Source organism: Leptinotarsa decemlineata, unplaced genomic scaffold (genome assembly GCF_025532065.1).
Source record: "Leptinotarsa decemlineata unplaced genomic scaffold, Ldec_3_MD MMD2_tig00000505_RagTag_RagTag, whole genome shotgun sequence".
Taxonomy (NCBI): Eukaryota; Metazoa; Arthropoda; class Insecta; order Coleoptera; family Chrysomelidae; genus Leptinotarsa; species Leptinotarsa decemlineata.
In genome coordinates this window covers 6,170,900-6,193,575 of record NW_027412549.1, presented here as the reverse complement: position 1 = coordinate 6,193,575, position 22,676 = coordinate 6,170,900, and the positions used below count along the sequence as shown (strand labels likewise).

The 22,676-nt window shown below is 34.3% G+C and overlaps 2 protein-coding genes and 1 long non-coding RNA gene across 6 annotated transcripts in view; 1 reads left to right on the top strand and 2 right to left on the bottom strand.

Moving 5' to 3' along the window:
- NFAT (nuclear factor of activated T cells 3) overlaps positions 1–22,676 on the top strand; it is a 259,305-nt gene that overhangs the window by 47,336 nt on the left and 189,293 nt on the right. For 3 of the 4 annotated variants that reach the window (XM_074173810.1, XM_074173811.1, XM_074173813.1), the window contains exons 3-4: positions 5,298–5,339; positions 7,272–7,319. In XM_074173810.1, coding sequence (XP_074029911.1) covers positions 5,298–5,339; positions 7,272–7,319 — 90 coding nt within the window. The remainder of the gene's footprint in view (positions 1–5,297; positions 5,340–7,271; positions 7,320–22,676) is intronic. The other variant, XM_074173812.1, reaches the window with a different exon arrangement.
- Positions 12–1,752, bottom strand: LOC141481740 (uncharacterized). The gene is made up of 3 exons (XR_012465138.1): positions 1,456–1,752; positions 1,180–1,282; positions 12–889 (listed from the first exon to the last, which is right to left on the bottom strand). It is a non-coding gene; the product is annotated as an uncharacterized lncRNA (long non-coding RNA).
- On the bottom strand, positions 5,532–7,067 carry LOC141481739 (uncharacterized). The gene is made up of 3 exons (XM_074173815.1): positions 6,533–7,067; positions 6,252–6,473; positions 5,532–6,194 (listed from the first exon to the last, which is right to left on the bottom strand). Exons 1-3 carry the CDS (start codon positions 6,581–6,583, stop codon positions 5,547–5,549), a joined length of 921 nt encoding a protein of 306 aa, XP_074029916.1. The 5' UTR covers positions 6,584–7,067; the 3' UTR covers positions 5,532–5,546.

Here is a 22,676-nt window from a genome sequence, read left to right as displayed (position 1 = left end):
TGCTTCTGAAAAATAAAACATGTCGGTTCATTCAAGAAAGATCAGAACGAATATATTTCTATCTCTGGGAAATATTTATGATGCACAGTTTGGAACCTTTGGTGTAGTAATGAATATTATTTTCAACACCTCGACAAGTGTTTCGATCACCAAGTGATCATCTTCAAGAGAAAGATTAAACAGTTTAATCTTCCTCCTCTTGGTGTTGGGAAAAACTCCAGTAATATTCTGGGAAATATTGTCAGTCGTTTCCACAGTTTGAAGTTTGAATGGGTGAAGCTACGGCAGAGATATCTTTGCTACACATTTCCGAGACTTCAAAAACAGATATAGTTGGAAAAGTGGAAATGGCCTCTGCGCTGTTATTAGAACTGTCGGTAGTTGACCTTGTCCTATTATTTTATTTTTCGATTTTTCTAGGACGTCCTAGAAAAGTGACTTCTCTAGGAGGTTATCAATTTTTGACAAATATAAAATCTACGAAACGAAATGTTTTGAATACCACATGCACAGTGGCGGAACCAGAAAATAATTTTGGGGAAGGCACAGTTCACAACCCAGAGTATTATAATAATAATAAATGAATTTATTGACCGCAGAAACAACATGTTACAATACAGAGAACAAATACAAATTTGTGAATAGGATACAAGATTGAACAGAGTTTATTTTTTCCCTTGCACCTTACAAAAAAGGGCTTATATGGTAATTCTGATATTCAAATAAAGAGGTGAGATGAGGCGGATATCGATATAAACATAAGAATTCTACAAATATTCTAGCTATTGCCTACAAAATATTCGTGTAATATTGTTTGTTCAGAAGATGTTCTTGCAGGCAGTACCTGAAACTGGAACGGCTTCTCTTGTTCAGAATGTGACGGATCTACCTGAGAAAAGACAATGATATGTTTAATCAAGCTGAAAATTCATTATATTTTTCAATATTTCAAAAAGTACAGTTTTCAATTAAACTTTTGAGTAAGCTCAGATAGGCCTTTGTTAACATTGTGTATACATTTTATGGATGGGAAATAATAAACACTTCGAAGATCTATCGAGAACACGAGAACACGAAAAATCGGTGAAAAAGACGAAAATATTAAGTGGCTACGAGAATATGTTGTCAAGCTTATCTTTGGTTTCTTTAAAAGAATTACTGTAGGGTAGGTCTGCTTACCTTTTCTTTCCTCCACTGCCACTCATCTTGTATCAGCACAAACCACTAAAGACACTTTTTACTTTTTCACCATAAACAGGGCGGTACAACTATGATGATACACCTATTCAAAAAAAAACTTTATTGTGAAATATTCACCAAACAATTTTACAAATGACTCATTCGGGCGTGTCTTTACTAACTTCAATGATTTATATTCATATTTTACAATTTGAAGTAGGTACCTATATTTCAAGTACGTGAGTTTTACATAGCTAATTAATGTTTTATGTGTACCTGAGTTTGTAATGAATGAATTGACCTGAGCTTGTCTTACATTTTCCCAAAATGTCACCAAATTGTATCTAGTGTAATTTCAATCCTATGGGGGAGCACGTGCCCCTGTCCCTTAGATTTGCCACTGCACATGCTTGATAAGGCGTAACACAAGGACTATTAATTGGAAAGTATCATAGCGGATACGTCCGTTCACTCATACTACTAAACAACCAATTATTTCAAGGCGCATGTTTGTCGAAAATTTTATACCAAGCAGGTATTACGATTCCATCTGAAAGGATTTCAAAACAATACTCTGGAAATGCCTGACAAACATTGAGATTACATTGTTTTCCGAAAATCATATACACGAAAAGATAGCAACTACATTTAAAAGGATTTTTTTGAATGATGCAACTAATTTTCTTTCATTTTCAGTATTTCAATATTATTATAAGTCACAAAAAAGGTTTGGAACTTTATAAATCCTATTTAATTATATGCGAGCGCTTTCGACAGCTGGTCGTGGTGTCATCATCTAGTTTGAGTAGAGCCTAGATGATGATAGCACGACCAGCTGTCGAAAGCGCTCGCATATAATTCAATAGGAGTTATGAAGCTTTAAATCCTTTTTGTGACTTATATTAATAATAAAATATTAAAAGGAAATATATCCAAAAATAGTAGTATTACTCAGGGTTCCGAAATTGAAAATATCTACTTCAATATGCTTGGTTGACGGGGAAATTAATAATGAACTTTCGTACGAGTACAATATGACTCTTTGTAATAAAAACGAATTTTTTCAGAGGTATCCAAAAAGTTCAAGTAATTCCTCAATAACCTCCTTGATATAATTCGAACTCATTTTACATGTATTTCTTCAGGCGCGCCTGTTGCCTCCTTCGCGCGCCTGCTGCCTTCCTTGGGCTTGGTAGCTGATTTTCAGGCTCCCTCTCCGGAATCGAAAAATATCAATGGTCATTTTTCTGAACAATATACGGCTGATTGATCCCAAAGTTTATATAAAATAAATATAGTTTAAAAAAACTGAAAAACGTATAGCATACGTTACGTATAGCATACGTAACTAAAAAATGAAAAATAAATATAATTTAAAAAAACTAAAAACGCTTTTAAAGATAGTCTTGCGCATTATAGTTCACAAGCGGGAGCGCTCATTTTAGTTCGCAGCTCTTAAACGAACTAGTTCGATCTTTTAGTTCGTTAGTTCACTACTTCAAGTCGCGAAAGACCTACTTGTTGTCTTATTCGCTTGCGTTGATTAACAATTTATTTAGGTAAAAATAAACGACAATACCTGTTTGTAAAGAATCAACTTTTAATCTTTGAAATTAGTACCTATCTAGTACATATTAATTTGTATTTATCTATCTACTAATGATGACACAGAAAAACTGGTATGTTCTTACCCACTTAAAAATAAATTTAGACATTTTCTTATCATAAAAAACATAACAGTCTTGGTTTTATTTTAACAGTAACTATACAGTGGCGCCACGCTCTCGATTTCTCGCCTCAGTGCCGTCGAACTAACGAACTAGTTCGTATAGTTCGTTCATAAGATCGCTCTTCCGACCTAATTCGTTCACGAACTACACTAAAATATTTAAAGAACATCGAACATAAAAGTTAAAAATAATTTTTTCACAAATATGCTTAAAACAATAAGGAACGAAAAATACTAGTATTATTGTGAAAAAAACGACGGGCGCTCGATATAAAAAAAATATGGCACAAAGCGCCCACGCTTTTTTTACAATAATATTTTTCTTTCACGTATAGTCAGTGGGCATACTTGAAGACTGGCTATAAATCAAATCATCTAAAGTCTAAAGGAACAATTCGTTCAGGCCAGTCTTAACACCCTACACAGTAGGTTAATGGACTGACACCTATCAGAAAACAACTACTTTCCTGGCTAATACCACGAAGGGCGTTGGATTATATTCGATAGGTGTCAGTGCAGGATTCTTCATAGAAGTCATTCCTGCATATGCTGTTGGCGATACAACTGCCGCAATAGATTTTCAATTATTGGAACACACTTGCAGACCGGTTTCGGACTGTTTGGCCACTCGTCAGTGTAAGGTAGTGTATATCATCAACATAAAGTCGATGATTTCCGATAATTGAAAATCGAATTCCGTCAGAGTATCGTTCCTCGAACTAAGCTGAAGCATACGACAAACAACAGGTTTGTCGTCGACCCATCTGCCTGTGAACGAGGTAACCAACTGCATATCCGAAATTTGCCCAATTCCTCGTATAAGGAAAGAAAAGTTCCACGTATAGTCAGTGGGCATACTGGAAGACTGGCTATAAATCAAATCATCTAAAAGAACAATTCGTTCAGGCCAGTCTCTACACCCTACACAGTAGGTTAATGGACTGACACCTATCAGAAAACAACTACTCCCCTGGCTAATACCACGAAGGGCGTTGGATTATGTTCGACTATACGTGAAAGTTTTCTTTCCTTATACGAGGAATTGGGCAAATTTCGGATATGCAGTTGGTTACCTCGTTCACAGGCAGATGGGGCGACGACAAACCTGTTGTTTGTTGTATGCTTCAGCTTAGTTCGAGGAATGATACTCTGAAAGAATTTGATTTTCAATTATCGGAAATCATCGACTTTATGTTGATGATATGCACTACCTTGCACTGACGAGTGGCCAAACAGCCGGAAACCGGTCTGCAAGTGTGTTCCAATAATTGAAAATCTATTGCGGCAGTTGTATCGCCAACAGCATATGAAGGAATAACTTCTGTGAAGAATCCTGCACTGACACCAGTCGAATATAATCCAACGCCCTTCGTGGTATTAGCCAGGGGAGTAGTTGTTTTCTGGTAGGTGTCAGTCCATTAACCTACTGTGTAGACTGGCCTGAACGAATTGTTCTTTTAAATGATTTGATAATATTTTTCGTTCGTTCTCCACCAGTTTACAATCTTCGGTATCGACATGTAATCTCGGTTTGGTAAAAATCAATCTTTATATTATACTTGATAATGGGCTCAAACCCGAAACCGGTCGTATAAATAAAATCTACCAGTGATATTTAGACAAAAGTGTTTTTATTCATTTCATTTAAGCAATCTTGAGGTGTTGAAAAGGTAGCTAGACTCTCTCTGATTGCACTTAGTTTGATACTTGAGGACACCTTTACCTGTTTTTTTATAAATCTATTCTAAGGGATGAAAAGGAGTCGGGACCCTCTCATGGTTCAAACACTCATAACCTCGACTCGGTTTGAGACTGTCCGGTTCGGGATCGGTCTCGAATAAATGCGGCTCGGCTCGAAAGTCGGTAGGATTCCGAGCCGAGCTTTGACTCGGGCTCCAGTACATCCCTACTTTATATGCACCTCCCTTTCTGATGTTATATTTTACAGCACCGTACGTCCGTAAAACATTAAATTCAAACTATTTGCCATCGCCGATGGTTTGTCTAGTTTCATGCACAGAACCATAGTGAATGCGCTTCTACTCTCGAAATTTCACGGCATTCTTGAATACTAGTAAAAAACAACTTGTTGATTAAAGTTAATACATTTCAAGTGCTTCAATATCACTGATATTGTTCTGAAGATCTATTCAAGATTAAGAAACTGGATTTTTTTCATAAATTCAAGCAAACGCAAGTTTATGAATTGGGTTAAATTGATGATATAGTACAGCATGATTGAAACTCGAATATATCAACAGAAATTTAGCACTTTCATTGCTGTTGAAGAGCTTCATGCACTGTGGCGAAATGCATGAAACTATTCAAAATGAGATAAATTTTTTCGGATTTATTCCACAGTAATTGTAATTCAAATGTTTTGTTTCAGCTGGACCGAAGAAAAATGACAAAACTTCTACCACAGAATCAAGTGAGTTAATTTTTTGACGTTGCATTTACCAAGTACAATAGGTCACGTCATAACATCTTTTATTTCTGACCGGGATATTATAAGCTTATATCGTCATAGTTACGCTATCAATAAAGAGGGTCATAACTCCCTTGGGACATTATAGATTTTATAATTCCCCTACCTTTCACAAGTAAAAATAAATAGAAATGAAAACTGAACCATATTTTATTTATTCGCGTCATTACAAATAATAAATGTACAATTTTGAAATGTTCCCTGAAAATAACTTCCGCCACTGGAAACAATTTCTTCTTTTGTATGGCTGGAGCTTCTGTTCACTACAGTCGAGGTACCTGCCTCTTCTGATGACAAAGTAGACAACATACGCGCCGTTTTATTTCTCAATTCGATGCTATCCTCCAAATACCCCTCCGCCACCGTGGAACTTTTCCAACCTCCGTGTCTTTTTAAGTTAGTCATAGTTGCTCCTGCATTGGCTAGAGCAGTAGCAGAAGTGCGACGAAGGCAATGTCCCGTATAGGAAGATGAGTTTGGCAATCCTAAATACATTGCGATTTTGCTGGGGATTTTCCCAAACATGTTTTTTCCAATTGGCTGAGATGTACATTTATTTTGTCGGAAGCTCAAAAAAAATCGTTCAATACCTTTAGGACGCAAAGACATATAAAGTCTTAATAAAGGCAAAGCGGAGAACTCTTTTTCATCCACAACTGTAAATTTCTTCGATACACCAGTTTTACTTTCCGGTACGTTCACTACCATAACGGAATCCCGGTCCTCTATATCCGATATCTTCATATTCAAAAGTTCCTGACTTCTGCATCCTCCAAAATAACCCATAATCAAAACAACCTATAACAAAAAAAAGGAAATAAATACACACAAAAAGGAAAATAAGAAAAAAATTACTTTATGCAATAAATGAATATCATTAGGAGCGTCCTTTAGGAATCTGATAACATCTTTAGGAGATAAAACAGCAGACTTTTTCGGCTTATAACTCTTACTCTTCCGTTTCAAAAAAGCCTGTAGTTCATTGAACTTGGTGATATCTCGTTTCTCATGTATAGTCACCATCGATTTTAGCATTGACCATTTAGTCCATAAAGAATTCGGACTATACGTTTCTGACTGAAACGAATAAACACAATTACTACCAAATCTACCGAAAAACATAGAAAATTCCTTACCAGTTCTTGAAAATATGCCAGAAATACAGTTTCAGTGACATCTTTTGGCATAACATTTTTCCGTGTCAGCCAGTCCAGATATATCTTGTATTCTTTTTGGTATACGGCTTCACTTTTCGATGGAATTAATGATTCTCTTGCTTATTCAGCTTTTTTCAAAATATCCTCCATTATATTTGGGGTAGAAAACACGTTTTCACCGCAAACACAGCTTGATAACAAAGTTCTGTTTATAAACAAGTAACATAGCAACAACCTAGCAACAAGAAAACTCTACTATAATCAACGGCACCTGATTCAAATATACCGGGAAGGTAATGAATTGGTACATTTTTCCGTTTCAAAAATGAACAAAATTTTATTGAAATCGGTCAGAAATAAAATTATCTATGTACCACGGGAATTAATGAGCCTTAATAACCTCAGGCAATTGCTGTCCCTCGGGCCAGAGGCCCTCGGGACGCAAACTTTGCCATCGGTAATTAAGGCCCTCCTAATTCCCTTGATACATAAATAACTATATTGTAATCTATTTTTTACTGAAAATGAATTCCACAAATCTTATATAAGCACGTTATTGAAAGTACGGTAATAATTTTGCATACATTTTGCAACTTCTTGCACTTAGCTGCAGTGCATGAAGCTCTTCAAAACGAAATACAATATTTTGGATTTATTCCACAGTATTATTTAATCGTATTGAATATTCAAATTGTTATTCAAATATGTTTTGTTTCAGATGAACCGAAGAAGAATGACAAAACCAAAACTTCTACCACAGAATCAAGTGAGTTAATGTTTTGAAGTTGCATTTACCAAGTACAATAGTTGAAATCATGAAATCTATTTGCAACCTATTTTTTATTGAAAATTAATCCCACAAATCTTATATGAGCACGTTATTGAACATATGGTAAACATTTTGCATACATCTGTAGCATTAGGTACTGTTTAATGCAGGTGAGAAAGTTATTCAATTTAAGATATATAGAGGATAAAAAATCTCGTCTGATGTTGAAATAGAAATGTTTTTAGAACATCTTAACGGCTGTTATATCAGGCAGAACCATAATGACATAGATATACAAATAAAATATTTTTCAATCACATTTGAACTATCGCTAGTGAAGCGCAGAAAAAAGTTTGTTCGGTCTTCAATCTAGACTTTTTTGATGGAATAATTTTTCCCTAATTTTTGGGTAAAATATAATTATATATATTGCAATCATAAACTTCGAATGGCATTTTTACTCGAATCACAAACATTTTTTTTGTGAAATCGAATGAAAATAATCAAGATGGAAGATGAAAATTATTACAGAATGAGAATAAAAATGAAAATAAACACAAAATTAAAGAAGAAAATGAGATATTAAAAAAGATTTCAAACCAAGTTACTTCACGATGTTTCGATTGTTAGTATCCACAATAGTCTTCGGGTGATGACTGTACTATTCCTCCGATAGGTGCCTATCTATAGGTCGTTCGAGAACTTTCACCTATCCCCTATTCGCTTCACTGGTTTAGCGGGAGTTGACCGTTATCCCGCTTGATTACAGGCTTCCATATGTTGCGTATCTCTACGCTAGCTTGACTGAATGCGTCGTTGGATAACATATAAGTAGCTTCTTCGAACTTACTCTTAAACCAGTGGTCCTTCCCGTGGATGATATCAGCTTGGAACCTCTTGATGTTATGTTGATGAGTCTGATATGCTCCGCTATTCCCGATTTGATGGTTTTTCCTCGCTGTGTGCTTTTCTTGTGCTCAGCAATGCAGATTTCCAATGGCCCCTTAGTTTCACCGATACAGCATTTGCCGCACTCACTGGGTATCCGATAAATGCAATTTTTGGAATCGCAATCCGCGTTTGGCGGCCTGGTTTTGTGGGACTGCTACGGATGGTGTATCCGGATCTGAAGCAGGTTCTGTAGTTGGATCCAATTCTTCGTGTCCTTTCCGACATTCCTCTGGCGTTGTGACGGCTTCTCTTCCTTACGAGACTCTTGCTGTCTTTTAGTCAAAGTCTGTTCTACTATCACGTTGAAGCAACCATTCTGTTGAAGATCTTTTTTGATGATGCCTAGTTCCTTCTCGCTCAAATCCCACTAAACCGGCGGAGCGAAGAGAGGGAAAAGGAGGTAGGTGAAAGCGCTTGAATGATCTGTAGTCATCTCTCAGAGGAATAGTCCAGTAATCACCCGAAGGCCTATTGTTGATACTAATAATCGAAACATCGTGAAGTTACCCGGTTTGAAATTTTTTTCAATTTCTTTCTTAATTTTTTGCTCATTCTCATTATTTTTCTTTTCTGTTATTTTTTTACTCTGTTGTCATTTTCATCTTTAATCATGATTATTTTATTCGTTTTTATTGTATTTTTATTTTATGTTTTATTGCCGAATACAATTGATATTTCAGCTATTCATTCTAATTTTATTTGTTCAGATTTCCAATCATATTATAATTATATTAGACTAATAAAATTCACCATGAAACATTGTCAATCACTTTCACAAATGAATTGTTTTCTCAACACTTTATTATTGGAATAAGCAACATGAGTGATGAGTGAGTTTTTTTCAAGCATAATTCCACAACAAACGATCAATGAGTTTGGTTTGTTGAAAAGAAAGTTATTGAATCACTATTAATGATAATAGTGTGAATCAGTGTACGGAAATTTTTTTACTATTATTAGTCCTAGACTACGCTAATGATTGTTTACGCTCCACAATGAATAACTTTTTAATGCGAGAACCTATTTTCAATTGACGTAAATATGAACAACAATTGAAGTGATTGACTTCCGTCATCAGAAATTACTAGAATGTATAGATTAGCACAATAATTAATAAATATATACACTTAGGGTCTTTTATAGAGTTTTTCAGGTTGGGTCGTGGAGAATCTTTCGAATTGAGAATTTGAAATGTTCATTTGATATAATAGTCCCATGCACAATTTTCCCACACAGCAAAACTTCATTTTTTATTGTATCAGCAAACAATAACCTACAATAAGTTTCACTTTGGCAAAAGGGTACACATTATTAAGTACACACATTATGTAATCAGAGATACATCATACTAGAGTAGTGGTATTTACCAACCATTTAGTTGTATCTATACAATTTGTCCTAGGCATATTGTGTGATGATGTATAATGATAATATCACTGACACTCTTTTATTTTTGCAGAATAATAATAATGATAAATGATTTTAATGAAAGGTTACCCAGTACAAGAGATACTAACCTAACCTAACAAATGGCAGAATTCAACATCTGCACATGATGAATCAAGGCAGAAATTGCCATATACTTATAACCAACCATATACTTTCAACTTTTCTGAATCTGGTAATTGTTTCTTCATAATACCAAATACCTCTGAAGATGTAGATGTATACTTCCTATTCGCAAATTCATTTATTATCATGAAATGATGAAACCTAATAATGTGTACCCTTTTGCCAAAGTGAAACTTATTTATAGGTTATTGTTTGCTGATACAATCAAAAATATAAACATATATTCAACGTCGAAATTGAATTTAACGAACATTTCATATAATCATTATAGAGAATTATTCGAGCTCCTTGACAACTGTTCTAATGAGTGGGCTCAATACGAGTATATGACATGTAATGGAATCGGACAATTTTGATGAAAATCCATAACATATTCAAGAAACACTTTATTGTGAGATTTTCACTCAACATGTCTTGTAAAAATCCCACAATGAAGTGTTTTTTGAATATTCGATTTGTGGCCCTTAATAACTATGAATGCAATATTTCTATAATATCTTCAGGAGTTCCACAGGGGTCACACTTGGATCCATTGCTCTTCAATATTTTCGTGAGTGATACAATTTTTGGTAAGAATTCCTTATGAGGTCATGGTCGAAACAAAATCAAATCATCACAGTAGATGCAATAGAGGATGATGAGTCAAAAAAAAATCCTGAAGGTGTAAAAAGTTGAATTTTTTTCGAAATTTTCAAAAAAAATTCAGTCAAAATGGCTAGAAAATCATTAGAAACCTAACCTAATCTAACAAAAAGTACATGACAAAGTTCTTTCCTTTTGTGGGCATCTGAATTGTCGACAATATTTTCTAGCAATGAAAAAATTCATAAAAACGCGATGGTTCCTGCATTTATATTAACCATGGAGTAGGTTTCTACTCATTGCCCAAGTATAATGGAATTTTCTCGTGCAATAAGTTCCATCTTATGCCAATTTACCTGCTCAGCACGAACTGATACGAGAGAAACGGCTCTTGTCACTTCCGCTGGCTTTCATTCTGGATCATTATAACTTCCAGAGGATAACGTCGTAATAATTAAAACAATTTATTTCCACAAACACTTCTTTGACGAAGAATAACAATAAACAAGCGGACACAGAAATTAAATTATCGCATGCGAACCTTTGAGTGTCACATGACGATAGAGGGTGCCACATGTCACTCTGAGTTTTCATGTTTATCGGACCATGGTCTCATAAGGAACTTTAGCCAATTTTTTTAAGATCTCAATATGACATAAACACGGATGACAAAAAAGTCATCCTCAAAATTGAAGAAGGAAACTATTATACAGTTCTACAAATCATCTTTAGAATATTGCCTGAATAATAAACTAGCTTTGAACGATGATAAATGTCATGAATAATTTCTCGGGCTCCGCTCATTTTTCACCTGTGCTAACAGTTGATAAAGTTTTTATATAGGAAGTAGCGGAAGTAAAGAATCAGATCATAAACATATCGACCAAATTGTATGCAAAGCCTTAGGAATGTTAGACGGTCAGTTAATACACATTCCTCATTACTTACTCTATATAATAGGGTCGTGACCCCTAGGGGGGTCGCGAAGCCTTACTCGGGGGGTCGCCGGGTGAAAGAAAAAGGCAAGGTTCTATCACTACAATAAAAACACAATTTTAGTGAGAAGGATGGGCTTGTTTATTTTTCAAAAGTTTATCAAATCGTGGTGCTATTTTTGAAACGTTAATAATCAAATCATTTTCTAATTCCAGTCTATTTCTCTTTTGGGTTTTGCAGAAATGTCAGTTCACACAAATATGAAGTGGCGAATGGCACTAATAATTTTAGAGCTTCCCTTGCCAGCTTTGGGTTTTCGTGTTATCTTTTCATCCAAAATACGTAGACACTTTGCGAATAAAATTCCATTTTGAGCATGTCATCAGCAGCTAATTGCGTGAAATGCTTTGACTTTATCTTTAGCTCTCAAAATATTTTCTTCTTTACCTTGGAGGTTTTTGTTCAAATTATTGAGGTGGCTAAAAAGATCTGCCAAAAATGCTAATTTCAACAGCCAAATAGGGTCAGAAAAACGATTAGCATATTCAGATTTTGCATCTTGTAAGAACATTAACAATTCAGCACTCATTTCTAGAACCTTTCCTTTGGATAGCCACCTGACCTCTGTGTAATAAAGGAGATTTTGATGAAGCGAACCCATATCTTCATAAACGATTCTGAATATTCTGGTTTGCAAGGCTTTACCTTTAATGGAATTCACAATTTGTATTACCTCCTGGAGCACGTCATTTAAATCAGAAGGTACTATCTTAGCAGCTAGAGCTTTTCGATGAAGAAAACAGTGAGTCCAGAATACCTTTGGCATTATCAATTTTGATTTCGCAATGACTCCGCTATTTTTGCCAGTCATAGCTTTAGCGCCATCGCTACAAATAGCGATACATTTTTTCCAATCAATATCGTAGTCGCATGTGCTTTCTAAAAACATATCGTACAAACACACATAGCACTTTTTTTTAAATTATTTATTAATTACTCTCAACACAAGCTCTGAAGCTGAAGTTTTCATAGAAATCTGAACGCTCAGTTTTGTGAAATTATATAAAAACTGTGATTTTCAATAAGGATGCAGACCCACACCCATGGCCACCTCGCTCTCCCGAAATTAATCCCTAAGATTATTTTCTCTGGGGACACCTCAAGAAGAGAATTTACGGAATAAAATCATTAATTAGTGTGACATAATAAAAAATACGGCAGGTATTTTCAGAAGAGTGCGAAATTCAATGATGCGGTGGCTAGACGGTTGTATTGAAGCCGAAGGAGGCCATTTCCGACACTTAATTTAGTGCAATTCGTTAGTCTAGATGTTAATGTTATTTAATATTTGTTGTTATTGTTACATAATTAGTAATGAAAAATTGTAAAAATAATAATTTCCAAAAGAAACATTTAATTCCCCATATTATTCCTTGTGAGGTCCAGGAATATGCAATTGGGTCGAATTTTTTTCATAAAAACTAAGCAAGATACGAAAAAATTTCAAGAGACAAAAAAGTTGTATTTCCAATTGCTCAATCCAAAGAAATAATGAAAATTGCACAAAAGTCAGTGGCGTACATTTTTCCTCAAAAATATTCGTTCAAATCCCGCTCGAGACGCCACTGGACTTTATAAATTGAATCACGTTCGGGCTAAAGTAGCTTCTTAATGTTATGAATATCATTGCCAAATTACAACAAAATTAGGTGAAGGATGTTTGAGATATTTTTTTTTATTTCAACACTCTGTAGCTTGAGAACGAAGGATTTGCAGACCCATGTTTATATGAACATTTCGTCTTAAATTTACCTAAAGAATCGTCTGTTGAATTTATGGTACATACTTAATTAACACCCTGTATGTCAATTTTTATGGGAAATAAGTGCTTTGCACTTATCCTAAAATAGCTTTATTAATTCACTCTATGTTGTAACTTATTTGTATCTGTATTTATATTTATCTTTTGTGAATAACGTTATATTATTATTTTTATTATTACTATCTCTTTAGTCAAAATTATCTTGGAATATTCTAGTATAATCTGGAACCCTTCTATACGTGTCAATACATTTTGATACATTTTTCTAATTTACTGTTACGTCATACTGCAGTCTTTACGTTACGTATACGCATTATTATTTTTTTCTGTATAAAGTTCTTTTCTTCTTCTTCTCCTCATTAAAGTGAATTGATGTGAACATTTTTTTTCATTGAATGCGATATGAGAATTTTGAACGCTTGCAAGGATTTTTTAATAGCCTTCTTAGTCTATTTCCATAAGCAAGCGGAGTCATGTTCCATAGGCGTACATAATAAGGTCGGTTAAAACGTGAAAAACGTTGTATTTATTATAAACATTCAATGTCATTTTATGATTTGATATAACATAACTCAAAAGACTTCTTATAGTTCTGTGAGCGTATGTGTGTGTATGGCGAGAAAGAAAAATATGGAACACTTATTAGATTTTTTTAATTAAACACCCAAAATGATTTATACTTTTGAATTTCAATTAAAATTTTTGAAACTTTCTATGAAAATCACTTTTCAATATACCACATACCTGGACAGCTTACCTAAATAAATCAGGCATACCCCAGATATTTTCAGTTTTCGCTGGAAACTGGGATGACATCATGATCCGAACCGATCAAAAAGTGCTTTAATTAGGTACATTGTTACCTGAAGAATATGAATTAATGATGTAGCACATGCGTTCCAGTGAATTGGAATGGTTATTTCAGTTTTCTCTCCAATTAAACGAATGAGCAGACGTGCTTTTTCTGTTATCGAAAATATTATGATTTTTAATGTATATGACACTCTCATACACCAAAATCCTTCCTTCAAAACCTACATATTATGGCAGGGTGTACGCGACTATTAAAATCTAATGTGAAAGGTCACACAAATCGATTTTTTGCAAATATCTTGTTTCCTATGGGTTTTCCACTAATACTAATTCAATTCATCATCAATATTGTGGAGAATTAAGTTCCCTACAACTTTTGTTTCAAAAAATGTCTTATACGTTGAATCGTTTTCCAGATAGAGGGCGGAGAGCACGAGGTTAGAGCTTCATTTGAGGTCAACCGGTAGTCCCGGTCAAAAACGCCATATGAAGGTTATTAAATATTGATAAACACATAATTATAAGTAATTTTCATTTATTATTAACTGTTACATAATATATAGTCATTATTTTGCTTACGTATCTATTTTCAAATAAGTATAATAATATAGTATAATATTCAATAATGAAATACTAGAATAGAAATGTATTTCAATTCTAAAGTAATTTATATCAATAACTTTTCAAATAAATAAAAAGAAAGGAAGAAATTCTCAAATGTTTTCAGTAAAAAATATTTCATACATTAATAATTGTGAAAATTGAAAAAAAAATATTGAAAATTACAAGAACTACAACTTATAATTTTAATTATCCTTTTCATCGTCGCCTTCTGACCGCTGTAGTATTTCAAAATCCTACTCTTTATCGTCTTCAACGACATTTGTCTCCAGGTCTTCCCTGCTTTCAGAGCCAAAGATTCTGCCTTCATTGACATCACTATGACATGGTAAAGCATTGAGAAAAGCTTGTCCATTACACTTGCCACAAGCTAAAGATCACTGCAACTCCAATTTTCTGCATCCACATCGCGAACCACAACTACTCTTGCAGTCGCAGAAAATTGTGTTGAGTAATTTCTCTGGAGCAGGTGCTAACATTGCCGTGATAGGTTCTAGGAATTCGTTAGGCATTGTCCAACCCCATTCCAGGAGTTCAAAATCATGCCCATGATCGATATTGTCCACAGATTTTGGATCATCATAGACTGCCAACACGATTTAAATTTCATTCTCGAATAATCTCTGAACTGGAAGTATTATTATTCAAATGCTTTTAAAATTGTTTTTTTCCCTTTTTAAAGCGCAGAAGTCGTATCACAGTCACCTAATGCATGCAGAAATAAAATGTGATTTTTTAACGAAGATACTTATAAAAACTTTTAGAAGAGTTTTTAAATTTCTTTTGCCGACTTTTTTAAAGTAAATTTTTTGTTCATGAGATAGTGTGCACCCAATTACAATGAAAAGTGAATCAATATCTTCTTCCATTATAACTGTAGTTTTTTCAGGTTTCGATTCTTCCATTGTTGTTTCAATAATGAGTATACCCTTACCATCTCTGGCCTATTCGGTAGTAATATTTACAGCTTGTAAAAAACGTTATATGACGTGTTTTTGATCTGGACTATCGGTCCAGGTGTAGGAAATTTAATCCTTCGCGATATCGATGATGAATACAAATAACGAAAAACCCATGGGAAACGAGATATTTGCAAAAAAAATATGCAAGAAGCTTGATACCAAACAGTTGTTGGACTTCAGTAGGGATGAACTACGATGTCTAACAGGCATTCTTACAGGTCACTGTCATTTGAATCATAATATGCAGAGACTCGGAGTGCCGGAAGACACTGTGTGTCGCCTCTGTTTGGAAAATGATAAAACAGCAGAGCACATACTTTGAGCCTGCCCCGCTGGGGACAGAATCAAGTTTTTAGACCTGAAAGACCACTCACCATACAAACTAATCGGCTTAGTTAAGAAGCTGGATTTATTTGGTCGAGTGTGAATAGATGTGATCCACAATAAACCCTTGCGGGTTTCGGTGGAGTGTCGAATAGACCCGCTCGCTTTGGACCAAACGTAACACCCTACCATATGTAGGTTATAAGGCAACTTCAAGGATCTGAAAATACAATTTTTTACGAATTTATCGCTGGGTATCTAGAATTCTGGAATACGTACCTAATTTTGACTAAGATGACTGGACCAATACCGTAAATGACGGGAGTTTCAAAATCATATACATATAAATACAAAAATGAGTAAGAAAAGCTGTAAAATCACCACAGCCATTTTTAGGAAGAAAAACTGTACCTGATGATGAAAACTACAAATTTGCATTCAGAAGATTCATTTTATTTCGAGAAAAAATACCCACGCCCGATAAAATAATGGGAGCCGTGAAAGAAGACCAAAGTTTGTTTTAAATTATAGGCAGGAAGAATTTGAATTTCAGCCCGAAAATATACTGACATGTTTTTTTAAAGAAGTGGGACACCATTTCCGTCCACTTTCACTTATGAATTGTAATGAAAACTCCATTATTTGTGTTTTCATATAATTATCGATATAGAGTTGTGTTTATGAGCTATGGGACTTGATTATCGATGACCCTGGTCAAGAGAGCACGACCTTTATTCAAGTTGTTCAGTTGGTAATTAATGGAATGAAAACACACTAGTTATTCTTAGGTCGACTTCTTTTTTTCAAAATGAATCATCACTTCGAAACTAAAAATGAATTAAATGAATAATTATTTTCCAATTCAATATAGTCTTCAAAGAAAACGTATACGGGTCATGTTGAAACCATCTTCAGGGTGAATCAAAAAAATAACCATGGTATTCAAAAGTTCAACCGTACTGCCTTCACCGCTGAAAATTGCTGTTATAAAAGACCGTATATTTTTGAAAAACTGACGAAAACAGCTTACTATAATTTGTTTGTTCAAAACTAAATTGAAAACCCTACACGCATTCACGAATGAGATGAATTTTTTTGACATTACTTCCAAGCAAAGAGAATCCTCAATTTTAATGGCACGTGTGTAAAAGTTGATTTCAAATCAGAATTTCACTAATCACATCAAGTAAGTGACCATTAATAGAAAATTCGTACAAGTCCATTATGAAAGTGACTAATTCATCGACTATTTGACGTATTCCATTTGGTGCCGATTGTGTATAACCAAATAATTCTGTGGCGTCTTGATATTTTAATTGTGTTTATAATTCTATCCAACTGTAACATAAACGTGCTTGGTAATTGGCAATGAGTCAGAATATGGATTTATGTTTTCAATTTCCTCACAAATTATTAAGCGAGAAATAATACAGAAAATACCAAAGTTTTTACATAACGACTAATAATATAATTATAGAATTTTAACATAAATTTCATTTCGTTTCACGTTGGTGTAGGTGGTGTAGCAAACTATTACCAATCCAACTGATATGTTGATATCCTTTTGTTTAATAAACGTTAGAGGAGCATGATCTGGGTGAACAATCACATTACGGTGGCCATAAACAAAGTTGTGGAGTTTTGTGAACGCAAATGTTATAGCAAGGAGTTCTTTTTCGATTTGTGCATATTCTTGCCAACAGGCAGTTAGAGTTCTTCTAGCATACAAAACAGGTTTTTCTTTTTGTATCAATGAGCAACATCATAATTACTAGAATCAGCTTGTATCTCAATAGTCTTAACAGGGTCAAAAGGAGCAAGTTTGAGATAACAGATTTCAATTTATCAAAATCTTCATCATGAGATTTAGTCCAACGCCAAACGGATTCTTTTTTCAACAAAGATGTAAAAGGGGCTATTAAATCAGAGATATTATGTATGAAGTTTCTTAAAAAATTAACCATTCCCAAAATTTTTTGAAGAATTTAACATTTTTTGTTGGCTCCTAGTTTATTATTGATTGAATTCTTTGTGAGTCAGGTTTATGATCATGCTTATTAAATAACAACCCGAGATATTTAACTTCGTTAACAAAATATTGAATTTTCTCAGAATTGAATTTAATATTGTATTTTTTTTGCTACAGAAACAACCTCCCCAACTGTCTGTCTAAGTTCCTCCTCAGATCTAGCACATTACAAAATGTCATCAAAATAAACTATAACATTTTTTATGCGGCCAAAATACTTATATGTTAGTTTTTGAAAGAATTCTGGCAAAATTGTTACACCAAAAGGGGCTCTTAGATATTTAATTTTTTTAATCGAAAAACAGAAGAGACTTTTGTTAGCAAGTTTCAAACTTATTTCCTCTAAGGTAGGAATTTCATAGTAGTCTCTATCTAGTCAAATACTTATTCAAGTGTTGGGGGTCAATACACAACCTTAGTGAAGAGTCAGGTTTTATTACAATCACAAGATTATCAATCCACTCACAAGGCTCATTCACGTGCTCTATTATGTTTGCATGCAATAAATCGTCTAAGCAATTTTTTAATTTATTCTTTATTTTATAAGGAACTCTACGAGCAGGATTTGCCTTAGGAGTAGCATCATTACTGAGTTTTAGCTTAGATATGTCTGGGAAGCATCCTAGTCCACTGAAGACATGCTAATTCTGTTTAAAAATATGTTTTTCCGTTAACTAGCTGTCGTACCCCTACCCTACGAACGACAACCCTCAGAAGTCGAAACTTGTGTGAGCTAAGGATCAACGAGGTCTTACCTTTTACCGATTCTTAACACGGTTTGATAAAATCATCAACTGGGACAGTAACCTTGTCTATCCGACGAAGAAGTCCAAGTATTTTTGAAGATCAAGATTAACACAGCCGATCGGTCGAACAACAAATCCATCAAATGATTCAAGAAGTACATCAGATTTTCTTATATTTAAGTCAGCATCAAATTTCTGAAGAGCAGTACTTGTTATAACATTAACTTGGGATCCAGTATCGACTTTGAATTCAATCGGTTGATCGTTAATTTTGAGCAGAGCGAGCCATTCAACTTTCCATGTGTGATAAAATCACAGACACACAGGTTTAAAGAATCTAACTTAAAAACATCATTCCTCAACTCTACCACATCCTGAGCTTGTTGTGTGCGATTATTATGCTTATTTCCGGTGCATTTGTTTCAAAATAATTGTATTTTTTACGGGAGGAACACTGTTTACCAAATGCTGGGCATCGTCTTTTAGCGTAATTGAAGCCACAGCGATCACAAGCATATAAATTATCCTGACGATCACGGTATTCTGGTGGTCTTTTCATTTGTGGCTTTCGATTCACTTCGATTATCTCTGTTGACAGGCCAACAAAAAAAATGTCTTTGAAAACTTTGTTTACTTTTGTGTGCTGAATTCAAATCTGGTCTTAGTTTTTTTGTATCACCCATAGTTTTTGAGAAATTGACTATTTTTATATAATTTGAAATCTGTACGGTATATGATAAAATTAATGAAACACCGTGTTAAATCACTATCATGGTTTTTACTTACAGTAGGTTACTTGAAATAATGATACAGTGTTGTAATGTAGGTTTCACTAGTCAGATGGAATTGGTTTATACTTCCTTTCTCTTTTTTCTTTGAAGTTTCTTGTGTAGCTTTTTCTGCGATACATCGCTTGTTGAGCTTCACGGTGAAGTGACCAACAGTAGTCTCCCAGTATGTTGATATTCCAGCGGCCCTGGTAACGTTTTTCCATCAATTTAATATCTTGATGAAAATACTTACCCTGCTCCTCACTAACATCTCCCAAGTTTTACGGAAAGTAATCAAGATGACTGTTCAAGAAGTGGACTTTCAGGCTCAAAATCATACCGGCTTGCCGCACTAAGGCAGAAATCTTAGCCGCACAGATGCAGAAGGCTGTCATTCTTGGCTCACTGCGTTTGCTCAGGGCACATGATTCTCGGACCCAATGATCACTTACCCCACGGTGTGGGGAGTGGTCATTGGTTGATTATGCTGGCGCGCCCTCCCGAATGTATCGGGGCTTCGGGGGATAGGGCCTGACCAGCGCACACTACGGTGAAAAAAAAATAATAATAATGTTTATTTCAAATAGAAAAATTAATACAATTAATAAATATAGAATAATAAACATATATGCTCACAGAAGCAAGGGGTTGCTTGTGCGTGAGTGAGAAAAAGTAAGTTGATATTCAGTAAGCATGATATAGAAACATACGTAAACGGTAAAATAGTTGAATATATTGACAACACTTATAATTAAAATATATACAGTAAAAGCGAAATAACGATAACACTTTTACGATAATAATGAGGGGTCATATTCGAGAAATTTGCGTCAGAATCGGGGTATTTTGTCAAAAGCGGAAACTTCACTATTCAATTTGAGTATTGAATACACTAAAAGTGAGATTGCCATATTCGAGAAAATTTTATCACAATCGAGGCATTTTGTCGTAATCATAAATTCATATTCAGATTAGAGTATAGAATAATATATAATTTACAAAAGTTATGTTTTCATCAAATTTTGTTGTTGACTATATCACTAAAAAACAGTCTTCCGGTGGTTTGCATCCAAATTTTCAATTTATGTTTGAATGAGTTAATGTTGTTGATCAGTTTAAGTTCTGGAGGAAAATGATTGTACAATTTATGACCTAAGAAGTTTGTACATCGTTGTCCAATATTTTTTTCACATTTGGGAATTTGCACAGTTGTATTTCTTTTTCGAGTAGGATAACTATGATCGATGGCTTTCAGTTCAATTTTAGATTTGTGTATGTTGATAATAACGTTTTGGCAGTATAATTGTCTTATATCTAGTGTTCCACTCAAAAGAAAGAGTTCGTTAGAGGGAAGGTTACTTTTTTTTTGTGAATAATTCTCAGAATCCATTTTTGCAATACATTCACCTTTTCCAGATGACAATCAAGTACTCCACCCCAGCCCATTATTCCATATGTCAATTGGGATTGGATTAATGAGTAATATACGGTTTTCAAGTGATGTACATCCAAAAACTGTGTTAAGCATCTGAATCTACCAATAAGACCTCTAATATTTTTTGTAATATAATTAGTATGTTTGTCCCAGCGTAAGTGCCTATCTATTATGATTCCGAGATACTTGACAGATTCTGCTTCTGGTATTGTTGTACTTTTATCAACATACAGATTTCCCAGTTGAGGTAAATTGTTAATGCAGGATGTGAATGGAAGATAACGGGTTTTATCTATATTAAGCGTCAATTTATTGAACTGAAACCATTTTTTGATTAATTGAAAATCGGTTTCGGCCGTGACTTTCACATCTTCCCAGCAACGCGCTGCATATACTATCGTTGTGTCATCAGCAAAGCTGAGAATTGTTCCCCTTATATTCATAGACAATAAACTGTTCATATACAAAGTGAATAATATTGGTCCTAACACAGTTCCTTGTGGAACTCCACACGTGACAGTTCTCACCTCACTGATGACTCCATTTACACATACCTGTTGCTGTCGATCAGTCAAATAACTCTTTAAGAGATCATGTACCTTTCCTCTAATGCCGTACGAATATAATTTGTTTAGTAGAATTTCATGATTTACGGTGCCGAACGCTTTAGAGAGGTCCACAAAAATACCTAAAGCTGGTTTTTTCTTATCCATTGCTTCATATAATAGTTTTGTGAAGGCATATATAGCATATTCAGTGGATTTACCTTCTCTGAATCCGTATTGATGACTTGAGATGATTTTGTGCGCATTTATAAAGCATAAAATTCTACCTTTTAGCATTTTTTCTATTATTTTAGACAGAGTTGAAATTAATGATATGGGTCTATAGTTACTAACTTCTGATTCACTACCTCCTTTATGTATTGGTTTAATGATACCCATTTTTAGGGATTTTGGAAAATAGGCAGAATCAAAACATTTATTCATTATGTAATAAAAAGGAGCAACAATGAGATCCCCAATTTGTTTGAGAGTTTCAGCTCTCAAACCATCAATTCCAGGGGATTTTTTAGTTTTGAGACTATTAATGGTATCGATTATCTCTTTATGGGTTGGTGGAAACAAAGACATTGTGTGACTCAAAGGAGGAATTTTGTCTTGGAACTCAGTAGGGTTCTCGATTTTACTCGCATAATCTTCACCCAAATTACTAAAATATTTATTAAACTCTTCTGCCATTATTTTATCATCTGAGACAAGATCGCCCATCTCTGTTTTGACATTTATGATTTTTACATGAGATCTACTCTTTCCACATATACTATTCACACACGACCATAGACTTTTTGATGAGTTTTTGTTTCCATCTATTTGTTTCCGCGTATATGTCTTTTTATTTTCCTGTATTAGTTTATTTAAATTATTTTTATACGCTCTATATTCTATTTGTAACCTACTGTTATTAGGGTCTCTCTGCAATTTGAGATATAGATTATTTTTAATCGTTATTGACTTCAGCAGACCTTTGGTGATCCAAGGCTTTTTTATCCTTTTTTTTAATATGTCTATTGAGAGTTTCTATGAAAGAGTCTGTGATTGTATCTATATTTTCGGATATATATAAAGTATCCCAAGTTTCCCGGGTCAAAGTTTCTCTCAATTTTTTAAAATCAATATACAATATAATGGTACGATATTCTGGGTCTTTTGCATTTCCTAAGAATTTTGTAAGAACTTGCTTGATACCCATGCTTCATTCTCATGTATGGTCATTGTGGTTTCAAAGTTT